Source organism: Eretmochelys imbricata, chromosome 7, assembly GCF_965152235.1.
Source record: "Eretmochelys imbricata isolate rEreImb1 chromosome 7, rEreImb1.hap1, whole genome shotgun sequence".
Lineage (NCBI taxonomy): Eukaryota > Metazoa > Chordata > Testudines > Cheloniidae > Eretmochelys > Eretmochelys imbricata.
Window position 1 is genome coordinate 94675025 of NC_135578.1, and position 24861 is coordinate 94699885.

General features: G+C 39.2%; 1 protein-coding gene across 4 annotated transcripts in view; it reads right to left on the reverse strand.

The window, feature by feature from the left end:
* Positions 1-2015: 2015 nt before the first annotated feature.
* Positions 2016-24861, reverse strand: part of LOC144268070 (uncharacterized) — a 32195-nt gene continuing 9349 nt past the window's right edge. The window contains exons 1-11 of one of the 4 annotated variants that reach the window (XM_077822629.1): positions 22603-22646; positions 16761-16836; positions 15015-15146; positions 13962-14085; positions 11872-11932; positions 11721-11767; positions 11203-11278; positions 7918-8019; positions 6076-6996; positions 5109-5219; positions 2016-2771 (exon numbers count right to left, since the gene is read on the reverse strand). In XM_077822629.1, the coding sequence (XP_077678755.1) occupies positions 2456-2771; positions 5109-5219; positions 6076-6996; positions 7918-8019; positions 11203-11278; positions 11721-11767; positions 11872-11932; positions 13962-14085; positions 15015-15086 (1830 nt within the window). In that variant the 5' untranslated portion in view covers positions 15087-15146; positions 16761-16836; positions 22603-22646 and the 3' untranslated portion in view covers positions 2016-2455. Of the gene's footprint in view, positions 2772-5108; positions 5220-6075; positions 6997-7917; positions 8020-11202; positions 11279-11720; positions 11768-11871; positions 11933-13961; positions 14086-15014; positions 15147-16760; positions 16837-21517; positions 21546-22602; positions 22647-24861 lie in introns of those variants that run through there. The other 3 variants (XM_077822628.1, XM_077822630.1, XM_077822627.1) reach the window with 3 other exon arrangements.

The window sequence follows — 24861 nt, forward strand, 5'->3', positions numbered from 1 at the left end:
TTAGGGCTTGGCTACACTTACATTTTATAGTACTCTAACTTGCTGGCTCAGGGGTGTGAAAAATCACCCCCCTGAGCACAGCAAGTCAGAGCGCTCCCAGCGCTCAAAGCTAATCCCCTCGTGGAGGTGGATTACCAGGAGGTCTGGGAGAGCTCTCTCCACCGCTTGCATGCAACCACTCTCTCACACTTCAAAGTGCTCCTGCAAAGTTTCCAGCGTAGCCATGCCCTTAGATTCTTGGAATTTTCATAATAAAGTTCCAGGTCAGTGGGAGCTGCTAGATCAGAGGTAGGCAAACTATGGCCCGTGGGCCACATCCAGCCCACGGGACCGTCCTGCCCAGCAATTGAGCTCCCGGCTGTGGAGGCTAGACCCTGGCCGCTCCCCTGTTGTCCCCCTCCCCCTCAGCCTCAGCTCGCCATGCCGCCAATGCTCTGGGGGGTGGGGCTGCGAGCTCCTGCCAGGCAGCATGGTGGTGTGGCTGGCTCCGGCCAGGCGGCATGGCTGCCAGTCCTGGTGCTCTGAGAGGCATGGTAAAGGGGTGGGGCGTGGGAAGGTTGGATAAGGGGCAGAGGGTCCTGGGGGGCAGTCAGGGGACAAGGAGCAGGGGTGGTTGGATAGGTGTGGGAGTGCTGGGGGGGCCTCTCGGGGTATGGATAGGGGTTGGGGCAGTCGGGGACAGGGTGGGTAGGATAGGCGGTTAGGGGCAGGGGACCCTGGGAGGGGGCGGTCAGGGGCCAAGGAGCAGGGCGGGTTGGATGGGTCAGGAGTTCTGAGGGCGGCTGTCAGGGGGTGAGAGCCAGGCAGTGGGAAGTGGGAGGGGGCGAGGGCCAGGCTGTTTGGGGAGGCACAGCCTTCCCTACCTGGCCCTCCATAGTTTCGGAACCCCCATGTGGCCCTCTGGCCAAAAAGTTTGCCCACCCCTGTGCTAGATGCTTAGCACTTTTGAAAATCTGAACACTTGTTTAGGTACCTCACTATGGATTTAGGAAGATCTTATTTTTAAAAAAATGTTGACCTGGAAGTGCTGGGCAAGAGCACTGCTGTTTGAGAACCTTCCTTTGGACTAAACTGCATGGTGTGTATATAAGTGCTGATGCAGTGGGTTTACAGCTATTCCACCTGTAAACCACTTTTCTCTCTTTATACTAGCTTTTAACTGCAGGATTATAGGCACTGAATATTTACCAGAACTGGAAGGCTGATTAACGGGGGTTAATCAGTCACTCTCTGCTGCATTACTCTCTGGAGAGCTGCCAGCAGACCAAATGAGATGGTGATCCAGAGTAGGCTGCTCTGGCGCACACATGGATGAACCTAGGGTTACCTTTACCTGTAGATTCTAGCTACTGCTCTGCTGTGTTGCTGAGGAAAGCCAGTGGAAAGTGTAGTAGAATTGGAGATTGGAGGTAGACTGGACTGACATGTAAAAGTGTGCACACACACCTCCACCCCAAGGGACCTGGTCAGCTGGAACAGGGATTCTGGTGATATGGGCGAGATCACTCTGCTACATTGCTGGCAGAAGCTAGTGGAAGATAATGATGATATGCATCTGGCACTGGACTGACAAATGCATTGTCTGTGGGAGCAGGAAGGAATGCAGATTCAGTTCAGGATCCTCAGGCTGCCTAAGAGCAAGGTCAACAAGTTATTACTGAAAATCCAATTAATCTGAAGTTGTCAGCAATTCGTGAGAGAAAATTCTCACACGTAAAGCTTTGTGGTGTGAAGAACAGTGATCCTAGGCCTGCTCTTTTGGATGAAGGTACAGAACACTGGAGTTAGAATGCAGTGCTGCAGCTGTCCAGCAGAGTAGACTGAATTCAACAGTGGGAGAAAGAGGAGAGGAAAAAGCCCAAACTGTGGCCAAATGAGCTCATATACATAAGTCATGCACAAATCATTGTATGCTTATGCATGAGAAATGCCTACTAAAATTAATAGGAGATATATGCCACTACTAAAAAAATAGGTTAACATTAAGAAATCCAGGATATCACCAAACAATTCAATCAAGTTGACATTACTTTCCGCTTTATTAATTTTCATAGTAAGTTTTCTATCATTTCAAATGCTAGTCTAGTTTATGATGCAGATTTTTAGGTTTTATTACAAGTTTTGCATCCTGAAATTATTTGCATTTAAAGAAAGTTAAACAAAAACACAACCACTGTCAGCTGTTTACTTTAGGATATAGGATTCCAATTTCACTAGAAACAAGGACTATTTTAATTTCCCATGTATTGAGGATTTGTCTCCAAATATACTTAACACACACTATTTCATAAATGTAAAGAACCACACGTCAGTAGAAACTAGTCTTACAGTAGAGACAAGTTCTCTTAACATTGAAACTTGAATTTTCTAATTCGTAAAAAAAAAAAACCTTGGTCCACATACAAAGTAAAATGGGTAAATACAGGTTTAATCAGAGCAAATGCTTTCTTTTTATTCAGTTCCAGTTGTAGCGCTCTCTTGGAGGTAAATCATAATGTGTTCTCTCCTCCTCTTCAGGTCTGTAATCTAATGGCAAACCATAATTGTAATCAACTGTTACAATGGGTAATCTTTTGCCTTGCTCCATATCTCTTGTAAATTCACCTTGAAAAGGTTTCCTTTCATAATCAGTTGAATCATCTTCCTGGTGTATAGATGAGGACAGATGCATTGTGCGTGAAGAATATGGCGCAAATCTGTTTTTCCCCCCTCTGTTAAATTCATCTGAAGGACGTGTTCTCCTATTATCTTCAGGACAGCTCGGCCGATTACTATAATAAAACCAAATATTAACTGTACAATTCTTAGATATACAATATTTCAATAACGATAATTGGCATTAAATTCTAAAATGGTGTACCTTTGAAAAGAAATTATAGGTAAGTAATTTACCCTTTAGTACACTGGAAATGGAAAAAGTCATCTAGCTCCAAATTCTTGCCTTTTAATGCTTCATCTTAATGCTACATTGCAACTTCGTTACTCTCCTCAATACCCTTCTTTGTTCTTAGAGACAAATTTACCTGTGTTAACTTATTCGTATTTGTAATATTTGCCTTCTTTTGAATTAAGTTGACTACCCTTTCTGTAAGGTAGTTCTACCAGGAGTTCCCTATTTATTAATAGTTCCTTCAATTTTGGATCATGTTTCTAGTTTTAAGCCCCTAAATAATGTGGGAAAAAAAAATCAACATCCACTTTATCTTTCCTTTGGAATACATAATAGTAGCACTGTACTGCATGTTCTCTATTACAATAATATTGTTCCTATGATATGTTGACTTAGGATCTAATAAGTACCATATGGCATATATTATAAGGGTGTGTACACACACAAACATTGCTTTGTATTCTATCTCTCTGGTCACAAAAAATTTGTCATGGTGAGAATAAATAACCACTGGAACAATTTACCAAGGGTTGTGATGGATTTTCTATCACTGACAACGTTTAAATCAAAATTGGGTGTTTTTCTAAAAGATACGGTCTAGGAATTATTTTGGGGGCATTCTATTGCCTGCAAGGGCATCAAACTAGATGATCACAATACTCCCTTTTGGCCTTGGAATCTATGAATTTAGCATATATACCATATCTTGGCTCCCAGGGTAAGTTATAGTATTTCATATTTACCCTCTTTGTACTACATTTGCCACCTCTTATTCAATTACCTACATCAGAGGTTCTCAAACTGTGTCATAGCATGGACTACATTTTTAAATAGAGAAACTGCCTTGTGAAACACCTCCCTCATATTCACATAGAACACCACCCCCTGTCCTATTCATGATTACATCATCCCAATTGTTCACATGGAAAAGTAATATGAATTCAGTGTAACTTTTGCAGCATTTAATGCAATGTAGCAACTAGAAACAAAGAGGATGGCCAGCACTCCAACAACCACATTTAGGAACCACTGATTTAATCAATCCAAATATTTTTGTATCTGGTTTCACTGTCTCTCATAATTTTGCTCATTTTCAGGTTCAGTATCACCTGCAGATTTTGAGAATTTTGGTTCTAATCCTGTAAAATACTTAACGCAAGTGAATAATTTCATCAACTGGTGTTAATGTTAGTTAGAGAATTAGAACTGAGAATTATGAGGGACTATGAAACCAGATTCACAAGATTTGGATTGTTTAGGTCAGTCATGTCCTAACTGGTCCTTGGAATGCAGGTGTTCTCTGTTTCTAACTAGCTAGTTTGCAAGTTTGGGACTTTTTGGTCTCAATATCACACATTCAAATCACGTACACAAATGAAAAAAAGTCTTCTATCAGATTCTAAATAGCTTTCATGGTCTGGTCCAACTCACAGAAAGTCAATGGAAAGACTCCTACTGATTTTTCTGGTGTTTGGATTGGCACCTCAGTGCCGATGATTTGAGCTGTGCGCTATATGACAGCAGCATGGAAGAACTTTGAAGAAGAATATATCCCAAGTTTTTATTTTGCTTTAAGAATGAGTTCACCATGTAGGGAGTGTTAAATAATTTCTAGTTAAAAATATGATTGCATTAATGAGCATCAGTATTATGAAAAACATAGGTTTCAGAGTAACAGCCATGATAGTCTGTAATTTGCAAAAAGAAAAGGAGTACTTGTGGCACCTTAGAGACTAACCAATTTATTTTGCTGCACATTAAACTCAGGATTTTGTTTTTTGCCAATTAATTTGATGCCTGTAATAAAAAAAAAAAGACATATGGCATAAGACCACATATAAGCTTTTGTTCCTTTACAATGGAATGATTTGTGAAAACCATGCTACCAGATAAGGATTTCCCAGTGATAGCCAGAGTACGTACTTCAAAATCCTGATTTTCAGACCCATGTGCAACTTTACTGTCTCTGGTATCTAAAATTCCGGTAACAAGCACTGTATATTATAATAACTCCTCCATTATCAGATATAATTATACACATGTATGAATTTCATAATACATTTCCATTATAAATTGCTTATTGCAGTTTAGCGAGAACAAATATCTAGTTTGACAACTGCACATCCAATTTAAATTTCTATGGTCATGGTGGCAAAGGGATGGTAATGTGTAGACGAGTACGTAGATTGATATGCAATATATGAATGCTGATATTTACCTGTAACTTCTACTGAAATCATCATTATCAGATCCGTAATCTCTGTGACGTGAAGGAGAAGAAGAAAAGTGAGGTTCTGGTAAATTTTCATGGGAGGAAAATGACCGATTTCTGAAAGAAACAAAGAAAGTACATGTTAAGAAAGACAAGTGTGTAAAATAATTCAGTAATTCTAGTGAAAGCTCTTTTAGATTTTTTTTAAAAAAGTAACCAAAATTAGTTAGCATGAAAGGAATGTCTTAGTTATATAAGTGAGAGTATAATAATATTATTTTAGCAATATCAAAATTATAAAGTCTCAGAAGAATGATCTAATATCCCTGATCATTTAAATTGTGTAAAACAAAAGTGAAGGACAGAAATAAGTCTTTTAAATTATAGCACTCCCAAATACTTAAATAAATTTTTAAATAAATATAAAAAGTATAAAGAATATTGCTGCAAATTTTATGTCAAAGGTTTTACTTTTGAACCCAACAGCTGTATTAACAAGGTGCATATTTGTTTTAGAGAGTTTTCAAGGATTTACAGTTCTTAAATGAGAGGTTTGCTAGTAGACATTACTTATGAAATAAGCAACTGAAATCCAACACTTCCTCACTCCTTTGCTGATTACCGCAACTTGGTTAAAGGGATTAACATTACCTTCAGTCCTGAGGACTGATTTTCAGATGCAAACCTCTTCAGTATAAAATGAAGTGAGATGCAGCATTTTGTCTCAAGGTGATTCTGAGGAGTTACTGGAAATGTGCTTTAATTTTAATTCCACTCTCTAATTTAAGAAAGTACAGAAATACTCTGGAGATCAGTTTCCCAACCTCAGGGCCTGATTCTGCAAACCATTACATGAGTAAAAGGAGGAAAAAAACCTAATTGCTCGTTATCCCAAAAATGTCATATAATAATATACTGAGGAACAACACTTGCTACTCCCTAAATCTGCTGTAACAGCAAAACAATACTTCACCTGTCTGAACACCATTCACGTGGCAAGTCGTCATGGTCATGAAAAGGTTGCAGTCTTTGTCCATGCCCCTTATTAACAAAATCAAAATCTTTCAACTGTGTCTGTTCCTGCAAGTCATCATAACCTTGATTGTCATGAAAAGGTCTGCGCCTTTGTCCAGGACCCCTATTATCAAAATCTTTCAATTGCATCTCTGTTTGTAAGTCATTGTGAGGCTGATGGTCATGAAAAGGTCTCAACCTATGCCCACGGCCCTTGTTAACAAATTCAAAATCTCCCAACTGCATCTGTGGTTGTAAGTCATCATGCGTTTGGTAGTCGTGAAAAGGTCTCAGCCTTTGCCCAGGCCCCTTGTTGATGAAATCTAAATCCTTCAACTGCATCTGTGCCTGAAATTCATCATGAGATTGGTGATCATGGAAAAGCCTTCGCCTCTGCCCACGGCCTCTGTTAACAAAGTCAAAATCTTTCAGCTGCATGTCATCCTGTAAGTCACTGTGAGATGGCTGATCAGGAAAGGGTCTCTGCCTTTGTCCACGGCCTCTATTAACATACTCAAAGTCTCTTGACTGCACGTCTCCCTGTAAGTCATCATGAAACTGGTGGCCATGAAAAGGTCTCAGTCTTTGTCCAGGCCCCTTGTTACTGAAATCTAGATCCTTCAGCTGCATGTCTTCTTGATAGTCATCATAAAACTGGTGGTCAGGAAAAGGTCTTCGCCTTTGTCCGGGTCCCCTGTTGTAGTCCCAATCTCTCATTTGCATTGGCGCTTGTAAATCATCCTGCGATTGGTGGTCATGAAATGGTCTTCGTCTTTGTCCCGGTCCCTTGTTAATGAAATCAAAATCTCTCAACTGTATCTGTCCTTGTAAATCATTGTGAGAGTGGTCATCGTCATAAATTCTTAATCTTTTCCCCGGCCTGTGAAGAAAATTAGTATTTTTAAACAGCTTATTTGCATTTATGTTATAAATATTTCAAGTTAGCCATCCAAACAAAGTAGCATTTTTTAAACTATTCAGGACTGAGAAGACATTATCACTCAAATATAAAGGTACTAAAATATTAACAGTCTAAACTATCTAATTGTAGTATATATTATATGTATTCTATAACCTTGTCTCTTTCACCAACAGAAGTTGACCCAATAAAAAGATATTACTTCACCTCAACCACCTTGTCTTTCTAATTATATTATAAAACACATTCTATTGTCAAGACCGGGGTTCTCAAACTGGGGGTTGTGACCCCTCAGGGGGCTGCAAGGTTATTACATGGGAGGTCACGAGCTGCCAGCCTCCATTCCCAAACCCTGTTTTGTCTCCAGCATTTGTAATAGTGTTAAATGGAAAAAAAAAAAGTGGTTTTAATTTATAAGGGAGGGGTCACACTCAGAGGCCTGCTGTGTGAAAGGGGGTCACAATACAAAAATTTGAGAACCACTGGTCAAGACTGTGAAAACCACTATAATTCCATATCACTTTTTTCAGAGACAAGCAAACCCAAAATAACCCCATAGAAAACTAACAAGAAAATTCATACACAAACTACTGTACTAGAATGTTATCGAGGAACAGGAGATACAATACATGTCTCTTCCAAAACCAAAGGATAAAAACTTTTACCACATAAAAATTGCCCCAGTGAATCCAAAGTACTTGTAACGGAAGAGATCCTGTCCTAGTATTCTCTTGCTTTATCTTTTTATCACAACCTTAATTTAATTTAAAATAGGTATACTGAATTACTAGTACTGAAAATAGAACAGAATACCAATGTAACTATTCCAATAGTTATCTTTCACAGTACACTTTTTAAAAATGTAATATTTTTGCCAATTACCCAGGAAAATCTTCATTTGGGAACCTATCTACAGGTCCTTCCATTACATTTGGTGGGGGTATAATATCTTCATCAGGATCCCATACATCCATTCCAAGATTACTAGGGAAAATAAAAGCATTTAATGTAAAATTTCCTTTATTAAAAATACTGTTGAAAGAAAGTATGTACATTTTTTTCCAGTTGTGGAAATAAACTGGCATTATGGAGTGCTGGAAAGCTAGGGAATCATAAAAGTGTAGGACTGGAAGGGACCTCAAGAGGTCATCTAGTCCAGTCCCCTGCGCTCAAGACAGGACTATGTGTACATTTGGGAGAATTTCAGTTTATTTTTTTCTGAGGAGGCTGATAGAAAAAGGCAAAGAAAATACTTTATACTTCACACTTGACTGACATACAATATGACTCGTTGACCGTTGGGACAAAGCCCCATGGTTATATGCAAAATTGTCCCTCAACTACATCACCCCTTCCCATATGAAAGTATACATGATACAAGCCATTACCCTCTGATCCCACTGAGGGTTACCAAAAGAAACTACACCATTCGCTCAAGAAACTCCCTCAAAAAGCACAAGAACAAATCCGCACAGACACATCCCTGGAACCCAGACCAGGGGTATTCTATCTGCTACCCAAGATCCATAAACCTGGAAATCCTGGACGCGCCATCATCTCAGGCATTGGTACCCTGACAGCAGGATTGTCTGGCTATGTGGACTCCCTCCTCAGGCCCTACACTACCAGCACTCCTAGCTATCTTTGAGACACCACTGACTTCCTGAGGAAACTACAATCCATTGGTGATCTTCCTGAAAACACCATCCTGGCCACTATGGATGTAGAAGCCCTCTACACCAACATTCCACACAAAGATGGACTACAAGCCGTCAGGAACAGTATCCTCGATAATGTCACGGCAAACCTGGTGGCTGAACTTTGTCCTCACCCATAACTATTTCACATTTGGGGATAATGTATACCTTCAAATCAGCGGCACTGCCATGGGTACCCGCATGGCCCCACAGTATGCCAACATTTTTATGGCTGACTTAGAACAACGCTTCCTCAGCTCTCATCCCCTAATGCCCCTACTCTACTTGCGCTACATTGATGACATCTTCATCGTCTGGACCCATGGAAAAGAAGCCCTTGAGGAATGCCACCATGATTTCTACAATTTCCATCCCACCATCAAACTCAGCCTGGATCAGTCCACACAATAGATCCACTTCCTGGATGCTATGGTGCTAATAAGCGACGGTCACATAAACACCACCCTATACCGGAAACCTACTGACTGCTATGCCTACCTACATGCCTCCAGCTTTCATCAAAACCACACCACACGATCCATTGTCTACAGTCAAGCTCTACAATACAACCGCATTTGCTCCAACTCCTCAGACAGAGACAAACACCTACAAGATCTCTATCAAGCGTTCTTAGAACTACAATACCCACCTGCTGAAGTGAAGAAACAGACTGACAGAGCCAGAAGAGTCCCCAGAAGTTACCTACTACAGGACAGGCCCAACAAAGAAAATAACAGTACGTCACTAGCCATCACCTTCAGCTCCCAACTAAAACCTCTCCAACGCATCAAGGATCCACAACCTATCCTGAAGGACGACCCATCACCCTCAAAGATATTGGGAGACAGGCCAGTCCTTGCTTACAGACAGCCCCACAACCTGAAGCAAATACTCACCAGCAACCACACAACAGAACCACTAACCCAGGATCCTATCCTTGCAACAAAGCCTGTTGCCAACTGTGTCCACATATCTATTCAGGTGACACCATCATAGGGTCTAATCACATCAGCCACAATATCAGAGGCTCGTTCACCTGCACATCCACCAATGTGATATATGCCATCATGTGCCAGCAATGCCCCTCTGCCATGTATATTGGCCAAACTGGACAGTCTCTACGTAAAAGAATAAATGGACACAAATCAGATGTCAAGAATTATAACATTCAAAAACCAGTCGGAGAACACTTCAATCTCTCTGGTCACTCGATTACAGACCTAAAAGTGGCAATACTTCAATAGAAAAACTTCAAAAACAGACTCCAATGAGAGACTGCTGAAGTGGAATTAATTTGCAAACTGGATACAATTAACTTAGGCTTGACTAGAGACTGGGAGTGGATGGGTCATTACACAAAGTAAAACTATTTCCCCATGTTTATTTCCCCACCCCCCCACTGTTCCTCAGACGTTCTTGTCAATTGGTGGAAATGGCCCACCTTGATTATCATTACAAAAGGTTCCCCTCCTGCTAGTAATAGCTCACCTTACCTGATCACTCTCATTACAGTGTGTATGGTAACACCCATTGTTTCATGTTCTCTGTGTATATAAATCTCCCCACTGTATTTTCCACTGAATGCATCCGATGAAGTGAGCTGTAGCTCACGAAAGCTTATGCTCAAATAAATTTGTTAGTCTACAAGGTGCCACAAGTACTCCTTTTCTTTTTAGTACAGAAAAGTTTCCCTATTTACATTCTCATAATACAGGAACAAGGGACATTCAGTGAAACTGAAAGGCCAAAAAATATAATTAAAAAACCAAGAGAGCTTACAACTTCACTGCTACAATGATATCAAAAAGGCAAAAGAGTTTTTGGAGAACAGATGGATTAGAATGACATCTACAGTTACATTAGATTGGATTTGTTTAAAATAAGGAATATAAATCCTCTTGCTTCAAGGCATAAGTCTGCTACTGACAGATGGGCTAGGAAGAATCTTCCCTTCCGGGCCCAGTCTGCTGCAGGGTCTGTTGCATCTTCCACTGAAATACCTGGTACTGGCCACTGATAGAAACAAGAGAGCAGGCTAGATAGACCACAGGTCTGCTCTGGAATGGCAATTCCCTAGACAGCATATCCGGAAAAGTTAACAGATCCAGACTCTGGCAGGCTAAGAGGAGAGAGTGAATTCCAGAGTTAAGGGGCCCCTCACCAATAATTTTTTGCCAGCTGCTCCTTCCCATTTATAACTCTGCTGAATGCACCTAAGGAAGTAGGACACAACAACAGAAGAATTTAATAAGAAAAATCAACTTTAAGAGAACCCTTTGCATGATGTACATTTATAAGATAAACCTAAGGGGAAAATTACACTTCATACCATTCATAACAGAAGTCTTCAAAGATAAGCACTGATTGTGTAATAGGACAAGAGGCAACATTTTAAATATGACCCAAGCATTGACAATGCAAGGAATTGCATTTGACAACTTCAATTATGTAATTAAAAGCCTTTGCCTACCTTCTCATTGGCTGAGTTCTGAGATCTGTTAGGTATACAAGACCGTCCATACGATGACCTCTAGCATCACCAAAAGCTGAAGAAAATTGTAAAAAGATTAGCGTTTGCAGTTAAACATGCTTGGAACACAACTCCATATAATGTGGTCAGTCAGGGCTCCATGTAAACCGTGGCACAGTGAACCTGAAGTAAGTTCACTATTGATTCCTTTGACTCAGTTTTAAACTGCAGCAGACTGACATTTTTGCAGTAAACTGTTTTCCAACTGTAACTATTGCAGTTGTTACTATGATTGCACCAATACACAGAAACCTTCAAAACCTATAATGGGGTTGGAGGGAGGGAACTGTCCTCTTGATGTGGTTCAGATCTGATGGTGCTCAAATACTGCCAGGCATGGAAGCAGCAGGAAGATGGATTAATCTGTGGGAACCTGTACAGGAGTTAAGTAGGAGGTAGCTGTCACAGAACCACTGTAGACACAGAGCCTCATGTTCTGTTCAAGTTCTACGAAATACCTTGAATTGCTGTCTCTGGATCCCAACCTTCAACATCAATAAGGTATCTGACAAAAAACATGGCTGAATTATTATAAAGGTATATATTATCACTGATATAAACATACTATTCTAATTAAAAAAATTATCTGAATTTTCATGTAATACTTGCCTACACATAAGGTAGCCAGTTCTATTAATTCCATTGGTACAATGAACTCCAATGAGTTTATCTATTACAAAGGAAAAAAGTGTGAAAAAATGAAAATACCAAAAAATAATGAGTGCAAAACAGAAGCCATTTATTGTTTACACTAAAACAGTTTCAGTGAGCATGTTTGCTGTTTGAAAAATTATTACTATTAAGCCTGTACACATCAGGATATATATCCAGAATTTATGTTCTTCCTGCTGGATTTGTAGCAGCAGTTAACTCAATGCTTCCCACTTCCCAACCTAAACTAGTCCAGGCAGGGCACAGAAAAAAGAAAGGGAAAACTGGTGATAAGAAAAGCTGCCTGACTAGATAACCATCAACCACACTGTGATAACGAAACTGAATAAAGTGACTAGAACAAAACATGACTGACTTTGAGTGCAAGTTTAAACAGCCACCAAACTTACTTTCACAAGGAGTTCACTTACAGATTCTCCTGAACCCTTCCAAAAGCAAAAACACTGAAGTCAGCCTGGCAGCCTACTGGTAATGAAATGCACTACTAGAGGAATCCAAGTACACGGGTCTAAATTTGGCCCATTACTCCTGGGATGGCAGATGCCTGAGGTATTGCGGAGGCAGTGCATTTAGCTTCTTGCTTTGTATTGCCATCTCTAGTCAAACTTTGGAGAAAGCTGTGTCTCTTGATCCAGCTGCAAACTAGGAAGTTGGGGTTCTGACCAACTTTCAGAACAAAACACTCCAACCCAAAGGGCCCCTAAAGGAATGCCTTTGTCACATCTAAATCATTAGATTATGCAGGACAGAAACTCCCTACACTTCAGTTCATAAGCCAAAAACAGCAACCAAGGAGCCAGAACATTAACTAAAGGGATAAGAAAGAACCATCTCAGAATATCGTTCTTTTCCAACACTTCAAATTTGGGCTCTGGTATCTGAGATTTACGTCCACCTGCAAACTGGCTATCCACAACAGAAGCATACATCTTATCTGAGGCAGAGCAGTGCAATGAGGTAGAGCAACTTTGGCAATGGAAATTTTCTGACACAAACCATTACAGAGCTATCACAGTAAGAAACCAGGAGGGGCTCAACAGAGCAGTCTCCTGAGTCAGGCACACAGCTGAATGACTCTCAGCTGCCAGTAAAGATTTGTTCCAAAAGATGCTGAACGGAGTTGTGCAAGAGCCTGCAGTACTAAGGGAAAGATAAAAAGAGATATACATGTAGGTTGTAGCAGGATGTGTGCAAAGAGTTCTTCCATGCATAGAGCTGTCACACCAGCCTGGGGAGAACTGTGCAACAGCTCTGCACAAACACTATGTAAACTCCCAATCACCTCTATAACTGTATCATGCTCTTAAAGAATTACTAGCTTCATGAGAGCAAAGGAGTATCCAGCTACCCTCAAAATATCTTAACATGATGCCCTGTAGCTACTAAACTATAACCAATTAGCTAAATGACATCTTCATGCTCTTGAGCTATGTCCTTGACTCCTAATTCAGAGAACTCAAGGTCACACTACTAAGTGGTTCTGCTATGAAGCAGAGGGTGGAGATCAGACAGTAGGCTATCACATTACATGCCTTCAACAGGGTAAGGCTACCTTATAGATCACAATGAAAGAAGAAAAAGTATGATCAGAAAATCCTTGATTGTGTCCAATTACAAAAACACAGAAAGTGTTATGAAAAGTATTATTTCTTATACACAGAACTATGCCAGTGGCTCTCAAGCTGTGGTCTGTGAACCAGCAGTGATCCATGAATTGCCTGCTGGTCACATGGTACTAGCTCTCCTTGTTCTCAGCAGGCACATCACATTAAATACAGCTAAAAATATGACACTATTAGGAAGGCTGTCCGTGTAATAAATGCTGTAGCTGATATGAGCATTTTGGAGTGGCAAAATGGATAGGAGATGGTCCATGAGATTATGAAGTTACAAAACTGGATCACATTATGAAAAAGTTTGAGAAACCTGACCTGTAGAAGTGAATATCTATTGTGATTAATAAATCACACATTGAAGATTTAAGTAACATTTTGGTCTTTTATAGCATTAAAAATGCTGTTAATTACCATTTCCTGCATTTTCCCAAAGGAACTTTCTGACCCATTTTTTGAATTGTAGAATAGTAGCATTATCGGGGACTTCAAGTCCAACAGTATACAGTTTCTTATACTGCACACTTTTAGGTAAATCCTAGCAACAACAAGGAGAAAAAAACAGCAACAATCATTAGTCATTAAAATCTTGTACCACCATAAAACTTACAAACAATATATTAAAAAAAAAAACAGATGTAAGTCACTTGTTCAAATCAATCAGTAGTGATTGAAAATGATCATTACATAGTTATATTAGAAAAGCTGTACTCACAAAAACTGCCATAGCAAATTGACTCTTCCCAACAAAAGGGCTACCTCAAGCAAAGAGATCTAGGTTTGTAATGGAGACTGAACTTTCAATACCCTTTCAATACCTCCTGGTCACAGTAGATGCACGCTGATGGGATTGACTAAGGAAGCTTGTACTGCCATTCAAATCCTCTTCATGAAGAGTATCAAGCTTCACCTCCTCTCCCTTACTTATTTTATCCCATTACAGTGTATACTCAAGGGTCTACATTTAGTAACACATGTTTCTATTTACTCTGGCACAGAGCACATTAAAAGGATACTCGCAATTACAATGTAATTTTTTTTTTAAATCAGTGTAGAGTTAACCTGTGGAATCCATTCATACAGCATAATAGTGAAAGAAATATTATATTTTTAAAAAGATTTAGATACAGCATCTGTCTTCAGGGCGGGGCCATGTCTTTCTGTGTGTTTGTGCCAACACAGTAGTCTTAATCAGTGAATCTGGGAACTACAGCACTATAAATAAATATAATGATCAAATGCTAGTCAAGTTCCTGAATGAAGCCATAAGTGAACGCTAGCTGAGGTTAAGATGTTATTTCCTTCGTGATACAATTCTGCATAAACTTCTGCTGGAAACACGATACCAGATAAGATGGTTCACTTGTCTGTTCCAACATAACAATTTCTAGATTGACATTAAATAACACAAGATAAAAGGTAGCAGTAATTGTGCATTTAATTCTGCTATTACTCCTTTACTATTACCTTAACTTCATAATACCGTGTGGTGTATGTTAAGTCAATAATTAATCCAAGTTCCACATTTAGGGCTTTCATTGCAGCAATCAGGTCTTTGGGTGTAAATTTCTGGGTTGGAGTAAGTCTCTGGTTAATTGCCTGTGATGAAAAAGGAAAATGAAGACTTTGTTTTACAAATTCCAATAAAAATAGAAACCTCTGCTTCTTATAAAATGAATCAAGAACAAGAAGAAACATAGGCATTCAATGTATTGTGTGGATTCAAAAACTACATTGAGATGGAACTGATGACCCAAAATAAGTTAATGATTTTATTGTATGATATGATGACAACAGATAACATGGATAAGGCAGGCTATCATGTGGCAGCAGCTCCAGCGCAATAAGCACTAATTTCATATCAAGAAAAAAGTCTTGCACAATGAAGAATGAATATAACAATTTAAAGTAATTCCTTGAACACATACAAATTTAACATTGATGTCAATAAGCAAAACAAAATACAAAAATCTTACCCACTTGCTCTGCAAAAAATCCCAAACAACTGGTCTATTCTACATAAAAACTAGGGAGCTCTGATAGGACAGCTTACTGGCTTCCTTCTCTTCCCACAAATGTTGGGGATACTTATTTTTCCCTGCTTGTTTGCTTTCTCCTCTGTCACTCATGTTATTGGATGCAACATAAATTTGTCATTTAGCATTAAGATAATTTTTTCCTATATATTTGAAGCAAGGTCTTTATCAGGATTGAAGTGAGTGTAAGAAGAATGTAGACAGCAGCAAAAAATTCTCTAATGAGCATCAGGGCCAGGCAAAGTATCAGGGAGCCTAAACAGCTCCATGACAGCTTCCAGTCTCTGCTTTGACCAGCATAAGCTCAGCAAAACGGAGAATCTGGCCAACCATGTGAAACAGATTAAGATGGAATTTACATACAAGATGCTGTCTACATACCATTAGAGAGCATTTAAAACGTTTCTTTAAAATATACTTCTTTTGTCCATTTCTGTGCAATTTACAGGAACAGGATACGGAGACATACATTTATAGTCACCATTTCAAAAGTGGTCCAGTGACCACTATCCTTTAATGCGTGATCATCATGTATGTGAAATTAATTTCTGCTTTATGTCAAATGGACAGTTATCCACATCACAAAAATCACCACCACAAGTAGGACTCTTGTTACAGCAGTTTCAGAAGATGCAAAAGACTGGGCTCAAGCCTGAACCGACGCACTCCAGAAGCACTAAATTCTGTAATTTAAAATGATTAAATGAATGGTGCAGATTAGCTGGTGAAAACAATGAGAAGTCCTTTGTGGCACCTTCGAGACTAACAAATTTATTTGGGCATAAGCTTTTGTGGGCTAGAACCCACTTCATCAGATGCATGGAGGGGAAAATAGTGGAGAGGGTATAAATACATGAAAAGATGGGAGTTGTCTTACCAAGCGTGAGGTCAGCCTAATGAGACTGGTTGAGAAAGTCATGATGTATAAGAGATAAGTAAACATACTCAGTAACACCAAGTACCAGTCTACACAAGAAAAGCGAATAACATCTTTAGTTTATGGAAAGCTCATTGGAAAAAGACTGAATGTGCTAAATACTAATTTTAATAGAAAAATAATTTCTGTAATTTTTCACCTTGAATCTGTTCTGCAGTTTGCATATGAATGTGAATGCTATTTTCCATAATTCTTCACACTGCAATTAATACAGATTGACAAACAGCACTTTATACATACCCCTTTCAAAGGCACTTTGAAAGCAATGAATCTTGTTCCTGGTATAGGCTGTCCAACTGGTGTCAAAGTCCGCCATCTTTTATGAAAAAAAAAATTTGTATTTTTTCTGAATACTTGAAGGATAAAATACTTTTCAAACTATACTAATTTGATACAGGACACCTGAAGTTTCATATAAAACAGCTATTTCTGTAATAAAGTTTATTCTTCTTTGGAGTAAGCTTTCCTCAACAAAAGCACAAAAAAACCCTGCTCTTTTTGGTCTCAGGATAAATTTCAAGCTACATTAAATGTCTTATAAACAGCAGACTTTGCTGCTCCCACATCACCCCAAACAGAAAGATGTAAATAGCATCCTAGTCTCCCTGATGGATCATACAGCTACTTGCTTGACATGTCAAGGGCCAGATTTCCCAAAAAACTTCAGAACCAAGCAGCAGTCCTAGCTAGGCATCTAAGTGAAGTGGTCAGGTTTTCTAAGTGCTTATCTGGCTACTTTATTAAGGTGCCTAAATAGAAACTGAACTCTTCTGAAAAATCTGCCTTATTTCAGCAGGAGGAGATATTTTGATTTAAATAAATCCAAAATAAATAGTATTAGCTAGCATGACTATTGAAACATTACTATTGTTTTGTTTCAATATTACACATTTGAATAATGTTAATAAATTACTGGGGGGAGGGGGGGCGAGAATTCATTTATTCCACAGCCAGAAGGGACCACTGTCATCATCTAGTCTAGCGGTTCTCAAACTGTGGGTCGTGATCCCAAAGTGGGTCGTGACTCAATTTTAATGGGGTCACCAGGGCCAGCATTAGACTTACTGTGACCCAGGGCTGAAGCTGAAGCCTGAGGTCCACCCCCACCTGGGGCAATGGGGTTTGAGCTCCAGCTCCCTCTCCCACGACCTGGGGCGGCAGGGCTTGGCCTGAGGCCCTCTTTCCCTCCACCCGCCCCAACAGGGTGGCAGGGCTTGGGCTCTGCCCCCCCGCCCCTCCAGGTCATGTAGTAACTTTCTTGTCAGAAGGAGGGTCGCACTGCAATGAAGTTTGAGAACCCCTGATTTAGTCTGATGTCCTGTATAACACAGGCCACATAATTTCCCCAATTTTATTCCTAGACTATATCTTTTAGAAAAACATCCAATATTGATGTAAAAGTTGCCAATGACAAAGAATCCACCATGAGCCTTCATAATGGGGAAAGGTGCCTACAATGCTAGAAGAACATAAGTAGAGTATTATTTAGGTGAGTCAGAATATAGAATTAGCATTTCTCAGAGCACAAAGATTCTTCCATTATTCAGCACAGCTACACAAATTATATGGAGAGATTGCTGGCCCTCCATAACTAAGTCTGCAACCAGGTTTCCATTATAAGACCAATCTTCACTGATCTTCTAACAAAGCACAAGAAAAATATTTTCTAGTCATAGTTTTTGTGATCACTGTTAATATAGAATGGGATTTTGTCCATAAATTTCAAGTAATTAAATGAAATGGTTCTGAAGTTACAAGTTAAAAATTAGTCCTTTGCACATGTTGCCAAAATGCTAACTGTGTACTACATATGCACCTGGGTCTCAGTGACTTATAAATTAAACTGTATCCCCTGAACCCATCAAGGAGCAATTCTACATTATTTTAATATGGAAGCTCATGACATGTTACAGGACTTGTTAAAATTTACACAGGAAGTTTGGGGCAGGAAACAGAATATATTTATCTAAGGTAGCAAATCTGCTAAACCACAGATCTCTGTATCTGATGCTTACTGATCTGTAGAATAGGGCCACTCAAGTTTATCTAGCTTTGTCAATTGTTTTAAAATCTACAGAGGAAAAGTCAGATATAAGCATAGTCTGTTTTACAGAAGGGTAAATAGGCACAAAATACTGTGGGATGGACTTTAGGCCAGCAGAGGAAAGAAAAAGCTTGTCCTCTTTAAGGATTGCTGCACTATCCACCCCTGGGCTTGAGGGCAGGAGATAGAGGGCCTCTGTGGCTAACTGTTTGGGCAGCAGCATATAAGTTTACTGCCTCCCATGTACTCAAGGGAAGATCTATAAGCCCTTCCCCATGCCCAACGGTGATATTATGCACTATGAAGAAAAACTGACTGATTTGCCTGAATGGCACTGCAGTGGGATTGGCTAGGCCATTGCCTGTAAGCCTGGATCTGTTGTGTGAAATCGGGCAAGTGAGTTATTTTTCTCACACAATCTGTAATGTGGTACCCTCTTTGCAAGGAGCTTTGTGAGCTACAGATGAAAATACACTATATAATTGCAAAGCATTTTTATTAGACATTTTTCATGTTTAGGGCAGCGGGAAGTTCAAGGACCTGGCTGGGAGGCAAGGTTTATCTAATGCAATATACATGGGCCTAGCAGATAGAGACACAAATGGAAAACCTGGTTCTAATATTAATTTTCCATGTGATCTTGAACAATGGAGGGCTTGTATCAATTAAGGAAACTTGCTAATTATATTAGTGTAAACTTCCCTTATCTAGACAAATCCTTAATTTTTCTGAGCAATAATTTTACAATCTGTAAAATGGGTGTAGTGATAGTTACCCACTTCCTAAAAGTGTTACAAAGTCCACTTAAATGTGTGTAAAGTGCTAAGAGTAAAGTATTAAAGATATACTGTCACTTTATTCTTATTATTTAACATTTACATTGCAGTAGCACTTAAAGGCCAAGGAGGTTGGGGCTCCATTGTGCTACTTAAAAATGTGGTCAGTTTCTGAAATGTGATCAGTTTCAAAATGAGTTAAGTTTCAGTTACAAAACATGTCCCTGGGTATCCACTGCTAATTTTTGGTGGTTTTAATATTATTTTCCTATTTTTAAAAATGTTTTTCTCCCCCCGTTGCTGTGCTGAAGATCCACACAAACGAAAGAAACAAACAAACTATCCCCAAGGTGCATTTGACAGCACTATCTCAAAGCCCCAAATAAGTGGTTACTTTTTATTGTAGTTTTTAAGTGTCCTCTAAAGTTTTGTAGTAGCAGAGCTGAGAATAGAACAAAGGAGATCAGTCTTGCAACACTGTATTCATTACTTTAATTCATGTGGCCTCCAGGGTGTCACAACCACACTGGAAACTCCTGAAAGTGCTTGTAAGGTTTAAACTTTTGAAGTCCAGCAAATTACACTAAAGTGCTTCACAGTGCTCCCAATATTCAAAGCCAGTAGAGATGGAGCAGAAAAAAGGCCGAAGCCTACTGGTCATGTACACCCTAATGTCCTAGACAACAGACTGAGCACAGAAACTTAAAAATTCCTACTTTTTGTGTGTGAAAATGCTTTCAATGATCACTACTTCAAAACTACTGAACCAATTTCCTTCAAACTCAGTTTTCTCCTTAGATCTCATTAACAGCCATAAAACAACACAATCTTGAAGGAAATTGATCTAGTCTCTATGTTTGTGCAAAACCTGTGCTCAGAACATATAGGGAAAGTACATATTTTACACATAATGAACTAATAAATATCTGAATGAATTCCGCTGAAACTTGCCGAAACACTCTCTTCTGGGTAAAGATCAAGTACAGAAAAATTTCCAGTCCTCAATTAATTGGTTTGAGTAAGTTATAAGCAACTTAAGTAGGGGGTTTAAAGAAAGTTGCATTTCAACCTACCATTCTCACAATAATAAAATGGCACACACACAAAAAAAAAATCACCTAGATTCTACCTAACAGTTCTAATAAATGTGCCTTATACGATGCACTAAAAAGTTGATAAGTATCTGGCTAGTATAATTTATTTTGGAAAAGGAGGAGAAAAAAAAAAGATTGAGAGACACCCAAAGTCAAATTATGTCAAGTATGTGATCACAGAAGTCACAAAAATCTGGTTGTCATCATAAATTTGGAAACAACAAAAGACAATATCCTTTGCAGGCAGTTAAGAGAGTTAGGACTTTTTAAAAAAAAAAAACAAACAAACAAACTTGTGTACAGTAAGCATTTCAGAGGTAAAGGCTTGTAAACAACAAAATATTTGTAGGGAGTTAAAATGTGATTTGTAAAATTTCTTTTCACATTTTAATGTAACCAACACTGATCTCAGCATTAGAAAAATTGGATTTCATCGGATACGAATTTTCATTTTGTTTATAAAGGCCATTGTACATTAAAAGAGTATATTGATTAGTGTTCTGTAAAGGCCAAAATATATTTTTAAATAGTTTGAAAACTGGAGAGTTTGTTTGTGGAATTGGACACACAGGAGTTGTCAGATGTGCAACAGTATTTATTTTTAACTGGACTAATTGCCTAACCCACAGCAATTATTTTCACAGAAGCATTCTACTGCATGCTCACCTGTGCACTTATTGAAAATTTAACCCTCAGCTTCCTGCTGCACTGAATTTACCAGTTAGTTACAGAGATCTGTTTATTGACAACAGTAGATTTAATCTTTATTTTTAATTAATCAAGAGCAAATATTGGACTGTTGCATCACTAAATGGATCAGACAGAAACTGCAGTCTGACTACAAGGGAGAATGTTATTTACACACAAATATATCAATAAGTAAATTTAAAAAGGTAGTTTAATGAGATTTTAGTCACTGATCAAAAACTTTCTGCTGGACTCCACTGTACACGATAGTGTCCTATTTATTGGTAACCTCTGCACACATTTCTAAAGCACCCAAAGTAATAACCAAGAAGGGCTGAACATGGGCACTTCTGTGGTCACCTATGTGAAAAAGGGGACAATGAGGGACCTACTTACCCTACCTATTCATGTTGAGATGGCATTAGAGTGGATAAATTAAAAACAAACAATAAAACCCCCAGATCCCTCTGTCTTCTGGAAATGAAGTGAACATGGGAAGGAAAAACTATGAAAACCCAAGATTAGGGCTTCTAGGAACTACAGTAATATAAACAGTACTAATGGACAGAATGACACAGCAATTTCTGAGACACCAATACTGACAGATAGTTCATATACAGCAGTTTATTATAAAGTTCAAAACAGCTTCAGCTTCCTCCAAGACCACATTTGTCAAGTAATCCTTCTTTCAATTATTTTGGAAAACCAAACTACATTAAACAAGTTACATATGTAATATATAATTATCATATAAGTTCACTGGTACAATAGGTCAGTTGTGGTCTATCAACCTAACAACCATGCCTTTCATCATTAAAAATTGTTGCAGCATAAGCAGTGGGCTAACCTGAAATGGTCCAAGCCCATATTTTGTATTTTTGAAGTTACTGATATAGATAAAAATAAGGACTTACACCTTCAACATTAGATATGTGTGTGCGCACGCATTGATTCGTTGAAAACCAGTTTTGCTAGATAACAGCACCTAAACCATGCCTTGAACATAGTCCAGTTGCATTTACTATTTCCACAGCATTCTAAAGAGCTTAAGTAGTGCATGACATGCAACATGATTCCATACCAGAACAGATGCAGAGTGGTAACCCTTTTTGTGTGTTTGTGAAAAATGTGTTTAGATTAAAAATCAAGTTATCTTGCAGTCCAAGCTTTCATAAGGTAATATACACTGTTTATCCTTCTAGTTCCATATGTTCTCATAAGGGATTAAAATGCATTTTAAAAGCTTTAACTTTTCAATCTCTGTGTAACAGGGCACACATTTTTAAGGGTAGGAGGAAAAGAAAATACCATTGCCAATCAGCCATTGTTTTCATTCTTCTTACCCAGCTTGCAAAATGGTTGCAAAATTCAACAACCGAGGTAGAAAAATCTATTCAGCTGCCCTATTGCAAGATGACTGATGAAAATGAAAAGTTTGGTATTTTACTTCTAAGTTTAAAAAAAAATGAAAAATTACTTGCTTTGGACAAACGGAATTTTGCAAAATTGTTTAGTTTGCTGTCAAATTCTTACTCAAAGCATTCTTTATTCAACCTACTTCTGGCACCTTCAAAACAGTACGGCGTTAATCTACAAAACAAGAGTAACAAGAAATTAATACTTTTTAGCCTTGTGCAGATGTGTTACAATGTGGAAAAGTTTTGCAAAACAGGCACAGAAAAGCTGTGTGCCAATTTAATACAGGTGTAGAAAAGCTCAGTGTCTAACTCTGAATCCAGATTTTCTCACTAAAAACCGTAAAAGCTATGTTGGTAAAACAAATTGCATAGAATTCTGGGTATTTAAAATTGAAAAATGTGAAAAGTGTTTATTTGGAGGGGCGAACAAGTCAATTAGCAGCACTGAAGCTGACCCCAGGGTGGTACCAAGGCAGTCTAGTTCTTAAGCCACCTGCAGACAGAGTATCTCCCAGACAACTCAAGATGTAGCTTGATGACACGACAGCTACTTGGATTCTGTGAGGCTTTCGGTCAGTATCTCAACTGTTAAAATTCTTTAAGCCCATGATTTTCTGAGTTAAGGTTTAAATGAATCTTCCTCCTTGAAGGGAAAAACCTACTGCAAGCACAGGAGTCTTCCTGCTTTGCACAGAATGGTTTAAATAAATACATGGAAACAGATTTAGCATGTCCTGTTTTAAAAACATGTTGTCCACTATTTCCTAATTCACCCCCTCATGAATGAAGAAATGGAGTTTGAGCAGGGGCATTTCTCAATGAAAACCACTTAACTTCACGCTCATTTTATCATTTATTTTACAATGTATGACTGACACTTCAGAAGAAGTAGAACACATTAGCTGGCCCCAGGAGCTCATCTTCTAAGTTAGAGGTAACATAAGAGTTATTACAACAGATGATGGGGACAGAAAGAACAATAATTCAAAACAGGCATGTTTCGTAGGTCTCATTAGCTTCAAGGATTTTCGCCTTTTGTTATTTTATCGTCATTTGGCAGAATAGGATCACAAGTACATAAAAGTAGAGCAAGGGTAGTTCTAACAGGAAAAAGTTGAGAGATAGAAATTCAAGGAGAGGTCAAAAATACTGGGACTGATCAGCTTAGAAAAGAAAAAAACTAAGGGGGCATATGATAAAGGTCAGTAAAATCATGACTGGTGTGCAGAAAGCGAATAGGGTAGTATTATTTTCCCCTTCACATAACACAGAAACTACAGTAGAACCTCGAAGATACAAACACCAGTTACAGACTGACCAGTTAACTGAACCCCATGTGAAAACAGAAGTAAGCAATCAGGCAGCAGTGGAGACCAAACAAACACACAAACAAACCAGGAAATACTGTACTGTGCCTATATTGCATGTTAAAGGTAGGCACATCTGGGCTGCCTGTCCCCCATCCCCACCTTGCCACATGGGGCACACCTGGCAAGAGCAACCCTGGAGTCTTGCTGCTTTCCTGTAAGTCATGGACGAAGTCCTCTCCCCTGCCAAGAGGGACAAGCTTGCATGCTCAGTCTGAGCCTGGGAAAGAAACTTCCTGAGCTCCTGCTGGAACCTACCTGGGAGCGTTTGTTGTTGGAGCCCAAACTCAAGCTCATGCCTGCCCAGTGTGCTCTGGAGGAGCAGCTCAGTTTTAAAAAGCGATAGCCTGCACCCCGCGCCCACTGACACCTCAGTTCTACAGTGTGCCTTGCTCATCACCCTTGCAGCCAGGGGGCCAGAACCAGCTGCCTGTCTCCACCCCATACACTGGGTAGCCCCTTATAGGTATGAAGTAAAGCATCTGAAATTTGCAGGCTCAGATGTGAGACCCCCTCCAAGCAGTCTGCCCTGAGGAGCATCCCATAATGTCTTATTCAGAGTTACAATCAACCTCCATTCCCAAGGTGTCTGTGACTCTGAGGTTCTACTGTATGAAATTAATAGGCAGCAGGTTTAAAACAAACGTAAAAAAATCTTTACACAACGCATGGTCAACCTGTGGAATTTGTTGCCATGGGATATCATGGATGCCACAGGCTAAGAAAAGAACTAGCTAGGTTCACAGAGGATCAGTCCATCAATGGCTATTAGCCAAAATGGTCAGAGATGTAACCAGACATCGCTAAAATCTCTGACTGCCAGAAGCTGGGACTCGATGGCAGAGGATGGATAACTAGATAATTGCCCTTTTCTGTTCATTTCCTCTGAAGCATCTGGCATTGGCGACTGTTTGAAGACAGGACACTGGGCTAGATGGACAATGGCAAATTTTCT